The 13,703-nt window shown below is 55.7% G+C and overlaps 1 protein-coding gene across 13 annotated transcripts in view; it reads left to right on the plus strand.

Annotated features, from left to right (window-relative positions):
• SRCIN1 (SRC kinase signaling inhibitor 1) overlaps positions 1–13,703 on the plus strand; it is a 69,824-nt gene that overhangs the window by 18,171 nt on the left and 37,950 nt on the right. For 11 of the 13 annotated variants that reach the window (XR_012059612.1, XR_012059613.1, XM_072938828.1 and 8 more), the window contains 2 exons: positions 9,164–9,465; positions 12,719–12,817. Coding sequence is in view for 11 of the 13 variants with exons in the window: in XM_072938828.1 (XP_072794929.1) it covers positions 9,164–9,465; positions 12,719–12,817 (401 nt within the window). In the remaining 2 variants the exon portion in view is untranslated. The remainder of the gene's footprint in view (positions 1–9,163; positions 9,466–12,718; positions 12,818–13,703) is intronic. The other 2 variants (XM_072938834.1, XM_072938835.1) reach the window with 1 other exon arrangement.

The raw sequence follows: 13,703 nt of genomic DNA on the forward strand, positions 1-13,703 counted from the left end.
TTAGTAGCTAAAAATCCAAACCCTACCATCCTGGGTTTCATAAAACTCTGACAATGGAGTGAAAGGAAATCAGGCAATGGGGCAGATCAGGAAGGAACTGTCCCCCTCCACTTGCTCCCTGGGCCAGTGCCTTCATGCAGTGCACAACCTGCACGCCTGTCTGAGTGTTAATAGCTTTTTTTTCCTAAACAAATGAAAGGACTGAAGCTCAGAGAGGCCGCTGACCTGCTCAAGGTCTCACAGCTAGTTAGTGGCGCAGCTGGGTTTGAACAGCACTTACTTGCCCCCAAAGTGAGCGACTTTTGGTAATGCCATAGCTTTGCTTTCTGCGGGGGAGGGGTGCAGGGAGAAGAGGGAGGATTGTATCTCCGAAATTCTGGGCAAGGGACTGACTTGTTGGCCCTTTTGCAAGGAGTGGGGCTCTTAGCTGAGGCGTATGGTCCAGACGCCACGTGGGGAGCCTGATTCCTGTTGGTGAGCATCCCACTGGGCTGAGGTGGGCACCTGGGGGTGCAGCTGGGGTATGACCCACGGCTCTTCTCTCTTTGGGGTTCTGCATGGCACGTTCCACCTTGCTGCTGATTCCTCCTAAGGAGGTTGTTAGTCTACGGCCTCCTGGGGCCTGGGGCCTGGAGAAGGGCTCCCCTGGCATTGTCTTTCCAGGAAGAGGCATTGAAGGGTGGAAGAGTCCTTGTCCCCAGGGGGCCAAGATGCCTAGGTTCCATTTCTGGCTGTTTCCAGCTCCTGTGGGACTGGGTCAGGTTTGCTCTCTGAGCCTTGATTTCCTTCCTGGGAAAGGCATTAGGCTGGAGGGAAAGCGGATGTAGGCAGGGGCGAGCAGAATGGTCTGGAGACATCACTTCTGTCTTCCCGGGAGACAAGAGCTGGGAGCGGGGGCTCACCTCGCCAGGGTCAGAGGGCAGCTGGGCTGCATGGCCTGTGGACTTGGGGAGTTGGGGAGAGAGGGCAGCAGGTAGAAGGTCGCAAGGTCTCCGTGGCCACGCAGACCAGGGCAGCCGGCAGAGGTGGCAGTGAGGCCAAGCCTGGCATCTTTCACTGTCCCCTGCTCCCCACCCCACTCCCAAGGTGGCTAGTGGATCTCTTCACCCCACCTAATTCAGTCCTGCAAGACCACCAGGTCTGGGGGCAGTGGTATCCCTGCCATCAAGGAGGACCCCGTCTGAGGGAGGAGACAAGGGCCTTGCTCTGAGGGAGCTTCCGATCTAATGAGGTAAACAGAGGCCCAACCCTCAGGGAGGAGGCACAGGGGAGACAAGGCTCTGTGTTAGGTGAACCCCTAGTCTGATGGGGGAAACAGGAGCCCTGCTGTGGGGTGTCCCCAGTCTAAGTGGGGGACAAAGGCTCCGCCCTGGAAGTATACCCAATCTGAGAGAGGGGACGTCGGCCCTGCCCTGGGATGTGCCTAGTTTGAGGGAAGAGGCCCTGCCCTGGGGGTGCTCCCAGTCTGAGCAAGTGGACAGACTCAGCAGCTCAGAGGCAGCCTGCAGACCAGTGAGAAGGCTGAGCTGGCAGGGACCGTGCCCACCTTATCCCAGGGAGCCCAACACCCCCCCTCAGATTCCCTCTCCCTGGGGAAAGCCCGAGAAGCTCTGCTGGGAGCAGCTGAGACCCAGGCAGGCGAGCTCTCCCTCTCCAGCCCTGCTGAGGTCCTTTAATTACATTCCGACTCGTTTACCAACTAAGTGGCCTTGGGTGGGTTTTAAATCTGCGCAAATAGGTTTGTGTTTTCCTGCTGGCATGAGGCTGTGACTGGCAGTGCCCTGCACCCTCCCCTGCCTCCTGGCTCCCTCCTGGACTCTGTCCTCCTCACCTGAGTCTACAAGCCCAGCTTCTCCGGGGGCTAGAGGGTAGCAGGGACCCTGGGCATGGGAGTAGAAGAGTCCAGGGGGTCCCAGGCCACAGTCCCACTCCCCCTCCCCCCCCAGCCCAGGAAGGGAGTCCACATGGTGATCTGTTAATTCCTTATCCTCCCTGGGCCTTGGTTTCCCTGCTGTCCTGGGAGAAGAATCGACCCAGGCCCTTCTCCACAGTGGCTCTGTAGATCCGTGCCAGGGGTTGGGTTGCGAGCATCAGTGTCACCAGCCAAGGACCATCCAGCCTCTGATACCCTCTTGCCTTGCCCACTTTCCCCGCACCAGTGCACTGCCTGGATAGGGGTCCGTCTGACTCGCGATGGGCTCCACCTGGCCTCTCCCCACTTCTGGGTCCTCCCTCTCACATCTCAGGGGACAGGTGAGCTGCCTTCCCTGGGGACCCAACGATGACAGTTTGCCCAGCCTTGCCCCTGTGCTCCCAGGCACCAGGAAGTCAACTTTATTGTCTAACAGTTGCTGCATGCTTTCAAGTAGGCTCCCTTCCCCCCCCCCGCCTCCCTTCCGTGGGTTCCCCTCCCCCTTCTTCTCTGCCATCCCTCTCAGTCCAGACAGGCTCTCCCGAGGAAGCCTGATCTTCAAGGGAGTGGCGCTGAGTTGGTGGACGTGGGGAAACCTGAGGGCGCAGGGGTGGGGGTTCCATGCGAGGAGCTGGACAGAAGCCCTGTCTTTAATCCTCAGGGCAGCTACCTCCCCACTTCGATCGCCCTTCCTCCCACCACCCGCCCCCACCTCTGAGGCTCTGGTTGGAGTGACAGGGAGACTTGACAGGGTGCTGGGCATTAGCAATTTGGGGGGATATTACACAGGAATGTTTACAGAAAGGCAATTGCCCGGAAAATGACTTTGGTTGCTGTGGTATGGGGCGGAAAAGATGGTTTTAGAAAACAGACCCAGATGGGCCTCTGCTCCAAGGACCCAGAGACAGACAGCAGACTCAGGGCCACGGGCACACTGGGAGTCCAGAGCCAGGGGCGCCCAAAGACAGAGAAGTGGTTCCTTCACAGGGTGTGGGGATGGGGGTGAAGGGATGATCCCTTCACCCTCATCCGGGTTCCTAGAGCTTCTGCCAAGCTTGACCTTTGTCCTCTGGCCTCTGACCTCTGACCTCCCAGCAGAGTGTGCTTCCTGATGGCAGCAGCTGCTCAGCAGGATGGAGTTGTCAGGCACAATTGATGGTGGCAGTCGCCTCGGGGCTCCTCCTGGGTGACTTGGGCTCCTCTTGCTTTGGCTGCAGATGGTGGGGCTGGCAGATCCTTGAGCTGCTTGTGTTCCACTGTGTGTGCATGTGCGTGTGTGTGTGGGCGAGGCACTTTGGGGTCTGAGCCAGACCCTCCACCTTTCCAGCAATCTCTAGACACCCCTCCCCTTGCCCTGCTTGAGGGCCTCACTGGGATCTAGGAACCCTGTGGGTTCCCTGAGCTGGTGCCCAGCCACCACCTCTGCTCAGGCAGTAGATGGGAACACAACTGTGAAGTTTCTCAGGTCCCCAGGGGAGGGGCCTTGTCCAGCCTCCCAATCTCTGGGGAGAGGGAGACAGGGACCTGAACTCCAGGTCCTCACCATGCGAGCCCCAGTGAGAGCCATCTCTTTTCTGTAGCTCGTAGCTTTGTTCTTCTCTCTACTTCCTCCCCTTCCCCTCTCTTCTTCCCTCTCCCCCCCCTCTCCTTTTCTCACACTCTCTTCCTCTGAAGATGATGTCATGTGTGGATGTCACCCAGTGGCAGCCAGAGGACAGAGTAGATGGTGACACCTGGGGTAAAGACGCCAGGTCGGGGGGAGCTCGATGGCTTATGAGACAGTGTCACTAAAACCTTGAGCTCTTAATTCTCATCATGAGTTACAGTGATCTAGTGTGAAAGAATGCAGTGGAGGATAAAAATAAATCGGGCTCATAAATAAACGTGGAATTTGGAATTGGTGGAACAAATAACAGTGTGGCTCTCCTCCCAAGCACCTGCGCCTTCATCTGCAGCCAGCCACTGGGGGGCGCCCACTGCCCCCGATCATCCCAGCCTCTGGCCAGTTCACTTCCCCATTGCGCAGGCTGGGAAGGCTGAGCTGAGGGTGACTGGAGTCCCCCATTCCCCACTTCCCCTTTCCCCTCATTTCACCAGTCCTGGGCGTCCTGAATCTCTGACTCAAAAATTACCGTTAGCCTTGCGGATTGAGGATTCTTGGAGAACCTCAAGCCTTCCAGCCCCAACTTATCTCTCAGGCTCCCCCAACCCCCACCTCTCAGGGGCCTTCAGTCCTAACGCCCCTTCCAGCAGTGTACCCCAATTCTAGGGCCCCCTCCAGTACCTCCCCCCCTTTCCCCCTGCTTTCAGAGCTCCCTGAATCTGCCTCTCCATCTAGAGTCCTCCAATTCCATGTCCCTGCCCCAGTAGAACGTAGTCCTGCTTAACCCCCAAGCCTTCCCTGTCCCATCTGCCTGTCTCTCTGTTCCCTCCCTACCCCCAAGACCCCTGCCCAGATAGATCCCTCCCTAGCCCCCTGCTGGTGAACAGCAAGCACTGATCTGCTCAGGGCCACTGGTGCCCAGAGCCCACTGCTCACTAGCCCAAGTCTAGGGAGGCTCTCAGTCTAGGGAGGGTCAGGGCCGCTAGAGGACTTGACGGTGGCTGGAGCAGGCACAGGGGTAATGGGAAGATTGCTGTCCCAACAGCCCCTGTGCCAGGAATGTCTTTAATTCAGAACAATGTGCTTTCTTCTCGTCTTGCCGGCTTCTCACCCAGTGCCCAGGAGTAGGGTTTAGAGGTTCCATGACCCCATTTTACAGATTAGTGCCCTCAGGCTCTGTGAGGAAAGAGGCTTGTTGACTGAATGGATAACTAAAGGAATGGCTAACCCAGGGCCCCTCGGGGAAGGAGCTGACTCTAAACTCAGAGTGTCTCTGGCCTGGGTGCTTTTTCTCCCAATATTCTGATGTCAAGTGCCTGGGCTGCCTCAGAGGTAAATTCATTCCTGAGCACTCCGAGCCCCCAGTGGCCTTTTTCCCCCAAGGGTAACAGGATGGTCCCCCAATCCAGAATCCCAGGCCAGTCGCCCCAATCTACTGGGGCCCTGCAGAGAGGGAAGAAATCTCAGAGCAGGGAGCTAGGACTCCTGGTTACGCAGGAACCTCACCTCTTTCCCTGAGTGTAGTTTCTTTGGTAAATAAAGCCAAGGGTCTCAAAGGTTCTTAAACAGATTCTAAAGCTTTTCTTTTTCTTTTTTAAAAATTTTTTCCTTAATTATTTATTTATTTAACATTTTTTAATTGAGTTATAGTCATTTTACAATGCTGTGTCAAATTCCAGTGTAGAGCACAATTTTTCAGCCATACATGAACATATATATATTCATTGTCACTTTCCCCTTCGCCGTGAGCTACCACAAGATCCTATATATATTTCCCTGTGCTATACAGTATAATCTTGTTTATCTAGTCTACATATGCCTGTCAGTACCTACAAATTTTGAAATCCCATTCTGTCCCTTCCCACGCCCCACCTCCCTGGCAACCACAAGCCTGTATTCTATGTCCATGAGTCTGTTTCTGCCTTTTATTTATGTTTTTTTCCTTCAAGATTTCACATATGAGCGATCTCATATAGTATTTTTCTTTCTCTTTCTGGCTTACTTGACTTAGAATGACATTTTCCAGGAACATCTATGTTGCTGCAAATGGCATTATGTTGTCGGTTTTTATGGCTGAATAGTATTCCATTGTATAAATATACCACATCTTCTTTATCCAGTCATCTGTTGATGGACATTTAGGCTGCTTCCATGTCTTGGCTTTTGTACCTAAAGCTTTTCAAAATCAAAACCCCTCTTTTCCACCTCCCCTCAGAGACAGCAGATTGTTTCTCCTACCCCCTCCTCTCTCTCTGCCACCCTCCAGAATCCAGCTCCTGCCCACCCCCTGACCCACCCTCCGCCAGTGCTTGGGCACCTGAGGGGTGAGCCCTGCCTTGGAGGAGCCGGGGAGGAGATGGTCCTTGCTCCACTCTCTGTTCAGACCTGCTCAGCAGCCCCCTCCTCACCGCCTCCCTCCCCCGTACTGTGTGAGATTTATGGGGCTGGGGACGCACATCCACTGTCTGGAGCCTCCTCCTCCCCACTCTAGTAGCCTGGACCCCTCCCTGCCAGCCCCACCTGGGCCCCTTTAATCGACCCGGGAGGGACTCGGTGACCCCCGACGTCCCCACAGTCTCTGCTTCTTGAAGGTTGCTGGCATACTATCTGCCTCACCCCAGATGCACTGAGACCCCCCCACCCCCGACCTGAGGAACCAGGGAAGGAAGGGCTGGCGTGGAGGGTGTCAGTGGGCTCAGGGAAAGAGGTGAGGTTCCTACGTAACCCATGAGCCTCTCTTCTGGGTCCAGGAGGGCAGAAGGGTAGGAGGGCAGCTGAGAACTGGAGACCTTTCCCTGTGCACCTGTGTGTGTCCAGAGCCTGAGGAGGCATGAGGAGCCTGGCTGTCTGGCACAGGGGGTGGGCCCTCTGGCCCAGGTAGGGCTCCGGCTGGGCTCTAGAGCCGGGCTTCCAGCGGTGAGACCATGGGCAGAGTCCTCCCCACCCTGGGCAAAGGGACGACTATGGAGTGTCCAGGGCACTTGGCCACAGAGAAGCTCCTCCTGCTCAGTTGTGCCCCATGAGTTTGCATGTCTCCAGCTGGTGGACAGGGTGAGTAGATGAGGGAGTTTAAGGGTCATGGGAGGCAGCTTCCAGACTCTGGTTCAGCGGCCAGAGCATCCCTATCCTGGCCCTCCTTCTTCTGGGTGGTTATCAAGTCACTCCCTTCCGGCCATGTTCACTGGCCACCCTAGATTGCCACCAGCTCCTCAAGGGCTAGGACTGGGTCCCCGCCGAGATGGCCCCGGGGTTCCCAGCCTCAGTTAGGGGCCAGCTCCAGGAACTTCCTCCCTATCAGGGAACCTTTGTGCTGTATTAACTCAATATGTTCTTCATTAACTCACTTTGAACTTAATAGATTTACTTAAAAGGAAACCTTACCTCACTCCCATCCCAAGGAACAATATTTATGAAATCAGCGATTGTATCTTCTTGTCAGTTTTTTCAAACATCCTTATTTGACACGACATTGTAAAATGACTATAACTCAATAAAAAAAAGTTAAAAAAGGAAAAAGAAAAAAATCCTTATGAAAATAAAGGTGTAACTATTACACTATGAAACAGTTCCTCCCACAGTCATCTCTAGTGTATCTGGACCTCACTTTGGGGAGCACAGCCGAGGGTTATGACTGTGGTAAGAGGGACAGATGCCTACAAGAGTGAGGCGGGAGGGACCCCAGCCCCAGTGCAGGGTAGGGAGATGACAGGTAAACAAGAAATGATGGTGATGTCATTGTTCCATCAATAAACAATTGTCCTCTGGCCAGGAAGGTGTGGTGGGAATGAATGAGGTGAACCTAATAAATATTGAGGTCAAATCTGGCCTCTACCACTCACTGTGGCTTTGTGCTTGTGACTGGACTTCTCTGACCTCAGTAGCCCCATCTCTGAAATGGGGCCACAGTAATACCCCTCACCTCCACAGACGTGTTGGGAAGTTTGAAGGCCATGGTGATGGCGGTCAGTCAGCCATCTTGGAAGCTGCAAAGCTCTGTGTCCATGGGAGCCATCCTTCCCTTGGCTTTGGTGGGAGGTGCTGGGTCCTCTAGGGATCTGTCCCCGAGATCTGCATGCCTCGGCCGCAGCCCAAAGAGGGGTGTGTGGGGTGTGTGTGTGTGTGTGTGTGTGTGTGTGTGGTGGGCGAGGGGTGGCTTTTCCAGGAATATGACTGAATCGCCTCTTTCCTCCCGTGGTGGACAGGAGGAGACTGAGGCCTGGCGGGGGGCCTGCTGAACAGTGGATGTGTGGAGGGAGGGGACTGACAAGGGTTGGGCTGGATGGAATCTAGTGGGATCCCAGAATCCCCAGCTTCCTCCTCTTTTGCTCCTGTCAACCCTGGGAGTCCACCCCTGCGTCAGGGTGCCTGTTTGCTACAGTGCTTGGTTCCCCAGACCTGGGCTACACTTAGAGGGTGTTGCTTTGAGGCTAGTGGACTGTCAGGCTGTGGGTGCCCCACGAAGACTGTGTTTGTCTCCCAATGAGGGTGATGTCTGGGGATGAGGGAGGGCAAACCTGTTTTAGGCCCAAGAATAAGGTTCAAGTAAGCCCAAGCAGTTCCACCCCTGGCATGGGTGACACTCTGGAACCACTGTCCCCTGCCGGGCTGTGGGAGGGTCAGACAACACTGAGGCTGGATGGTGGGAGACAGCAGAGCTGGGCCTAGGGGAGACCAGGAGCTCAGCGCTGGTGGACGTGTGGGGACGGATTTAGAGTTCTGCATGGAGACCTCAACCCCCGGCCTTCTCTTTTTTTTTCTGCTTCTGTACTGTCCTTTGTCCCCCATGCGTCCCTTATAGGTCTTGAACTTGTGTCTGTTTGTTGGGAAGGGAGCCTGAAGGGAGGGATAGGGGAGGGGCGGGTCCCAGAGGGAAAGCTTGAGCTGTTCTGTCTGCTTTCTTTGAGTTTGTCCCCAGTCCATCTCTCACTGTCCTCTCTGTGCCCAGCCTCTCCTGTCTGTCTGTCTGTCTGTCTCTGGGGAGGGAGGGGAAAGGGGGTCCCCTGCCCCAGATTCTGGGCCTCCATCCCTTTGGGAATCCCAAATGTGATCTTTGCCCCCATTCCCCCTATGTTTCCTAGTGCTGGGCCCTTTCCAAGCCAACCTCCAGCCTTTAGGACAAATGTGTCCCAAAGTCTAGTCTGAGCGAGGAGGCTAGACCCACCCCCATCCCATCCTGCCTCTCCTTAGAGGATGCTCTTGAAAGAAAGATGGTGCAGGCTCTTTCCCACAGTTTCCAGGAAGCATCTAAAAGGGAACTCCCCTTCCCTCCCCTGCTCACACCAGCGTCAGGAAGGAAAAAAGAGGAGGTGTCCTCAGCACCTTCCTTCTTTCAACCTCTCCTTGGCCTCAAAGGGCAACACCTCATCTGCAGTCACTATCCCTCCAAACCCACCGGCAGAAGAGCAGGAAGCTGGACACTGCCCTTGCTCTCCACCCTCCTTGGAGCTCAGGGCTCACTTTCCACCCCATCCTCTCTTCTGCCTCTTCTGTTCCTGAAGGAGGTTGGGCAGCCCCCGCCTCACGCTAGGAGCCTCAAGAGGCACCTCCCACCTTAGGCCTGCCCCTCCTCGCAGTGACCCCGAAGGGTCATGGGCAGCCCCAGGCTGGGCGCACCATGACCCCGCCGTCCCCCTTCTTCCCTCTCGCAGATCCGGAGCGGAGCAGCCCCCCCATGCTGTCTGCAGACGATGCCGAGTACCCGCGGGAGTACCGGACCCTGGGGGGCGGGGGCGGCGGGGGCAGCGGGGGCCGGCGCTTCTCCAACGTGGGGCTGGTGCACACGTCGGAGCGGCGGCACACGGTGATCGCTGCCCAGAGCCTGGAGGCGCTCAGCGGGCTCCAGAAGGCCGATGCCGATCGCAAGCGCGATGCCTTCATGGACCATCTGAAGAGCAAGTACCCCCAGCACGCCCTAGCCCTGCGAGGTCAGCAAGACAGGATGCGGGAGCAGGTGAGTGGGGGCCCCCCCTCTGTGGGCTGGGGAGGGGGGGGTCTATGCTCCCCTGCTCCCCGGCTCATCCTGATTCTGAGAGGTGTCTGGGGCAGAGAGGGGAGAGCATAAGTCCTGGAGTTGCCCTGGTTGGCCTTTTCTGGAGCCTGGGGAGGAAGGGGTGCGGGCTCAGCCCCCAGACCTCTGGCTGCAGTCCTGGAATTTAGAGCTTGGGACTGAGCAGAGAGAGCCCAGTCTCTCACTCAGGCTGTTGGACTGAGCAGAGGAAGGCTGTCTTGGAGGCCAAGGTGGGGAGGAAGAGGGGACAGCCTTGTGGACTGACTGTTCTGAGTCTGAGGGTCCATCAGGTGGTGGAGTTGAGACCTTGGAGGCAGCACCTCTGTGATATGGCCCCTAAGGAAAGATCAGGCTTTGGGAGCTTCAGAAGGCTGGGTCTGATGTGCCCCAGCCTTGCAAGAACAGAGTCCAGAATTCCTGGGGCCTTTTACCTCCTCTTCCCTCCCCTACCCCATTTGTTTCTTCCCCCAAGACTCGCTGTGTGACTTTGAGCTAGAGGACACCTCTCTCTGTGCCTTGTTTCTCTCCTGCCATCAGTAAGGCTTAGACAGGAGTCAGGGTTCCTGCCTCTGGTCCAGAACCTATCTCCTTCTACATGGAATGCAATGCTTTCTTTGTAAATCCCTCCCAGATACTTGGGTTCCTGGATGCATCTCTGCATCCAAGTTTGACCTTCTTGTCTGCAGGAGAGTTCTCTCTGGGACTGGCCTTCTGCTCCCAGTCCCACATTGGTGAGGGGCCTTTACCGCTGCTACACGTTGGCTGTTGAGATTCAAGCATTGTCCTACCTGCGAGAAAGGACCCAGGGGAGGGTGATATCCAATCAGCATCTTTTTAATCAAGCCTTGGGGTGTCAATCCCTGCTCCCACACCTGTCTTGCTTGGTCCCTCTTTCCAAGTCCTACTGGTGTGGCTGGGAAGAGGGAAGAGTTTGCCACCCTTGTCACAATGTGTCCTTGTTCCCTAGCCTCACTGTAGGGAACAAGGGCACATTGGTGCATTTCCGGTACCTTATCTGCCCCTGATGTTACCTCCAGTTCTGTCCAGCTTTTATCAGCTCCAGAGTCCTCCTGGGAGCAGAGTTCCAACTGGGGTAAGGTCAATGATCTGGTCCTCATCTTCAGGGATTATCTGCCCCTGATGTTACCTCCAGTTCTGTCCAGCTTTTATCAGCTCCAGAGTCCTCCTGGGAGCAGAGTTCCAACTGGGGTAAGGTCAATGATCTGGTCCTCATCTTCAGGGATCCCTTTCAGTGGATTCCCTCTGTGTGCTCTGGCTTAGGAGGAGGAGGCAGGGGCATTGTGATTAGGTGGGGTGAAAAGATGGTTATACTTAAGTATAAAGGGCATAATCAGTTGGAAGACAGTTTGGAAGAAAGGAGATCAGGTGGATGGGCCTGATCAGGGTAGGCTTCCTGGAGGAGGAGGTACATAAATTAGGCTTAGAAGGATGAAAAAGGTCTGAATAGTCATGGAGGAAGAGAATGTTGTTTTACGAGGTGGGGGGTGGGAGGTGAGCATAGGCCTGAGTTGGTTTGGGGACTGGCACCTTAAGGTCCAATTGGCTGATGCAGAAGGCTGGGGGTGGGAGGCAGTGGGAGGTGTGGGGGCCAGATGGTGGTGACTAGGAAGGCCGTGGTTGTTTTTAGATGGTGACTAGGAAGAGATGAGAGGGAGGGGCTGGAGGCAGGAGAAGGAGAGGAGGAAGAGAGTGTGTCAGGAAGGAGGAAGGGAGAGGGATGTGGTGGGAGTGGGGTTGGAGGGAAGATGAGTGAGGTTTGTTTGCAGCCTGGATCCAGGAGGCAAAGACAGAAAAACCTGGGTGACAGGGAGACGTCGGTGCCTTGGGTGGAAACCAGAGGGATAGCAAGTGGGGGACAGAACAGTGGGAGATGAGCTGGAGGAGGGGTAGGGGTTTCACAGGGATGTTTGTTAGGCACCAAATGTGCAACTCAAGACTCTGAAGGGACCACAGCTTCAGGAGGGGGACTGAGCATGACCTGGGCAGAAATGGAGGTGGGACCTGACGTAAGCGTGGTCACCAAAGGCAGAATGGAGTCTGAGATGGGACAGGGCCCATGACAGATGGGGAGTGGGGAACCAGGAATGTCCTGCATTCCTGAGGAAGAGGAGAGAGGCCCAGCAGGAGGGCCCCCTGCATTTCTGAAGTCAGGAGGGGTGGGGAGAGAGAAACAGCCGTTGGGACTGGCCAGGATCTCCTTTCTCCAGAGTGCCTTTCTCGTTCTGTGGTGAGGTAACGTCTAGTGTCAGGGGTGGAAGAAGCTGGAGGTGGTGAGGGACCAGGAGCGCTGGGCTGCAGGCCTGTCTGGGAAGGTTTGGCCAGAAAAGAGATGAAAGCAGCCAGGATGGCGGCTTCAAGGGGCAACAGGCCTGCAAGAGAAGACGTGGGCGTGCTTGAGGGCCTCCAGTGTGTCTCACACGTTCACTAGCACAGAGTAGCTGCTCAGTAAATACTTAGTAAATGAATCAAAGCACGGCCGCTCACTCACAAGTTCATTCCTTTATTCATTCATTCACCTATCCATTCCCTTCCTGAGGGTTTAAGTGGGTAGGATCTACCACTGTTTCACTTAAATTGACTGCTCAGTGCCTACGCCTGGATAACGCTGCCTCAGTAACTGTTTGAGGGGTGACCGGATGAGATATGGAGGAATCTGAGGATGCTGAGGGGGAAAAGGGCCTGGGGAAGTCAGGAGGGCACGGGTTTTGAGCCTTAGGTGTGGTGTGGGAGAAGAAAGCCTCTTCCCTTTCGGGGCAGAGGCACATTCGGGTAAGGCCCCCGTGGAATGGTTCTCATGTTTGTGAGGTGGGAGGTGACATCTTCAGTGAGGAGGGGATGAAGAGCTGGAGGAGGGAAGAGGGGAGGGACAGCTCCCTGGCAGAGTGTCCCAAGAGGCAGCCAAGAAGTGAAGATAAGGACTTCAAGAGTATCTGTTGGGGAAGGCCTTGCCCTGGGCTCAAAGAGCCCCCAGCTTGACAGGAGAGAAACACCCTGCAAACAGGCCCAGGGCTCTAGTTAGAGACCCAGCCTTGGTAGGCAACCAGCTGCGGGGACCCTCTGCGATGTGAGCTCTGTGCCACTCTCACCCAGGAACGCCCCTCCCTGCCCCGTCACAGGCCCCCAGCGGCTCCTGCCCGCTCCCCCTAATGGGGTGTCCCCCGCTTCGCACACACAGGTTGGCGGCTGGACCGTGGACCCCGTGTGCCTCCTCAGCTCCCTCTGCTCCCACCTCCATGGCGACTCCGCCCCCTCCGGGGCTGGCCAGCCGGCCCAGGTGAGTCACCCACCTCCACCCCACCCCCCAAACCCATAGCCGACTTGGGCTTTGAGGAGGATTTTTTTGGAGGGGGGATATCCAGGATTTTCATTTTGCATCCCTTTCTCTTCTGTAAGACCCCCCCTCCCATTTTCAGGAGATTCCTATGCCCTGTTTTCTCCCCCTGATTGTCTAATTCCTACCACCACCTCCCCAAACTCATGGCAAAATTTGGCTTTGGGGAAGGAAATTTTTTTTTTTTGAGGGAGAATAGTCAGGTTAAAAATTTTTTTGATCATTTTTTCCTTTAAACAGGAGTACCTCCCTCCTCCCCCCACTGGTTTTCAAGAGTCTCTGTCCCCTGTACCCAATTCACAGCCCCACTACAGGTCATCTCATTCCTCTCTCCCCACCCTACCCTCCATCTCTGAGCAGACCCAATCATCCCCCGCTGTCTCCCCAGCAGGAAGTTCATGGTGGCTCTCTCCCATCCCTCTTGCTGTATCCAGGGCTTAGTTTCAAAAGGAAGAGGACCTTGACACCTAGCCATTTGTTCTGAACCCATTTCCTGAATCCTTATCATGCCTCAGTTTCCCTGATGGGCAGATGGACAGGAACACACTGAGACAGGATTTTAAGGGCTTGGGCCCCCAGCTCAGGCCTGGACATTACTGTGGGAAGCTGGGGGGAAACAGGCATTGAAGCCCCAGAGGGGAGGAGGGGGCAGGGAGTCAGAGTTGCAACAGGCCAGGGGCAGCTCTGAGGGGACCATGACTTGAGGGTAGCAGAGGAAGAGTAGAGGCAGAGAACCCAGTGAGTCACCTGGGTGCCATCCTCTCTTACCCTCATACCCCACGCCTCCTGGGGAGCGGCAGCAAAGCTTGACTTTTTCGAGGAGAATTAG

Source organism: Vicugna pacos, chromosome 16 (genome assembly GCF_048564905.1).
Source record: "Vicugna pacos chromosome 16, VicPac4, whole genome shotgun sequence".
Taxonomy (NCBI): Eukaryota; Metazoa; Chordata; class Mammalia; order Artiodactyla; family Camelidae; genus Vicugna; species Vicugna pacos.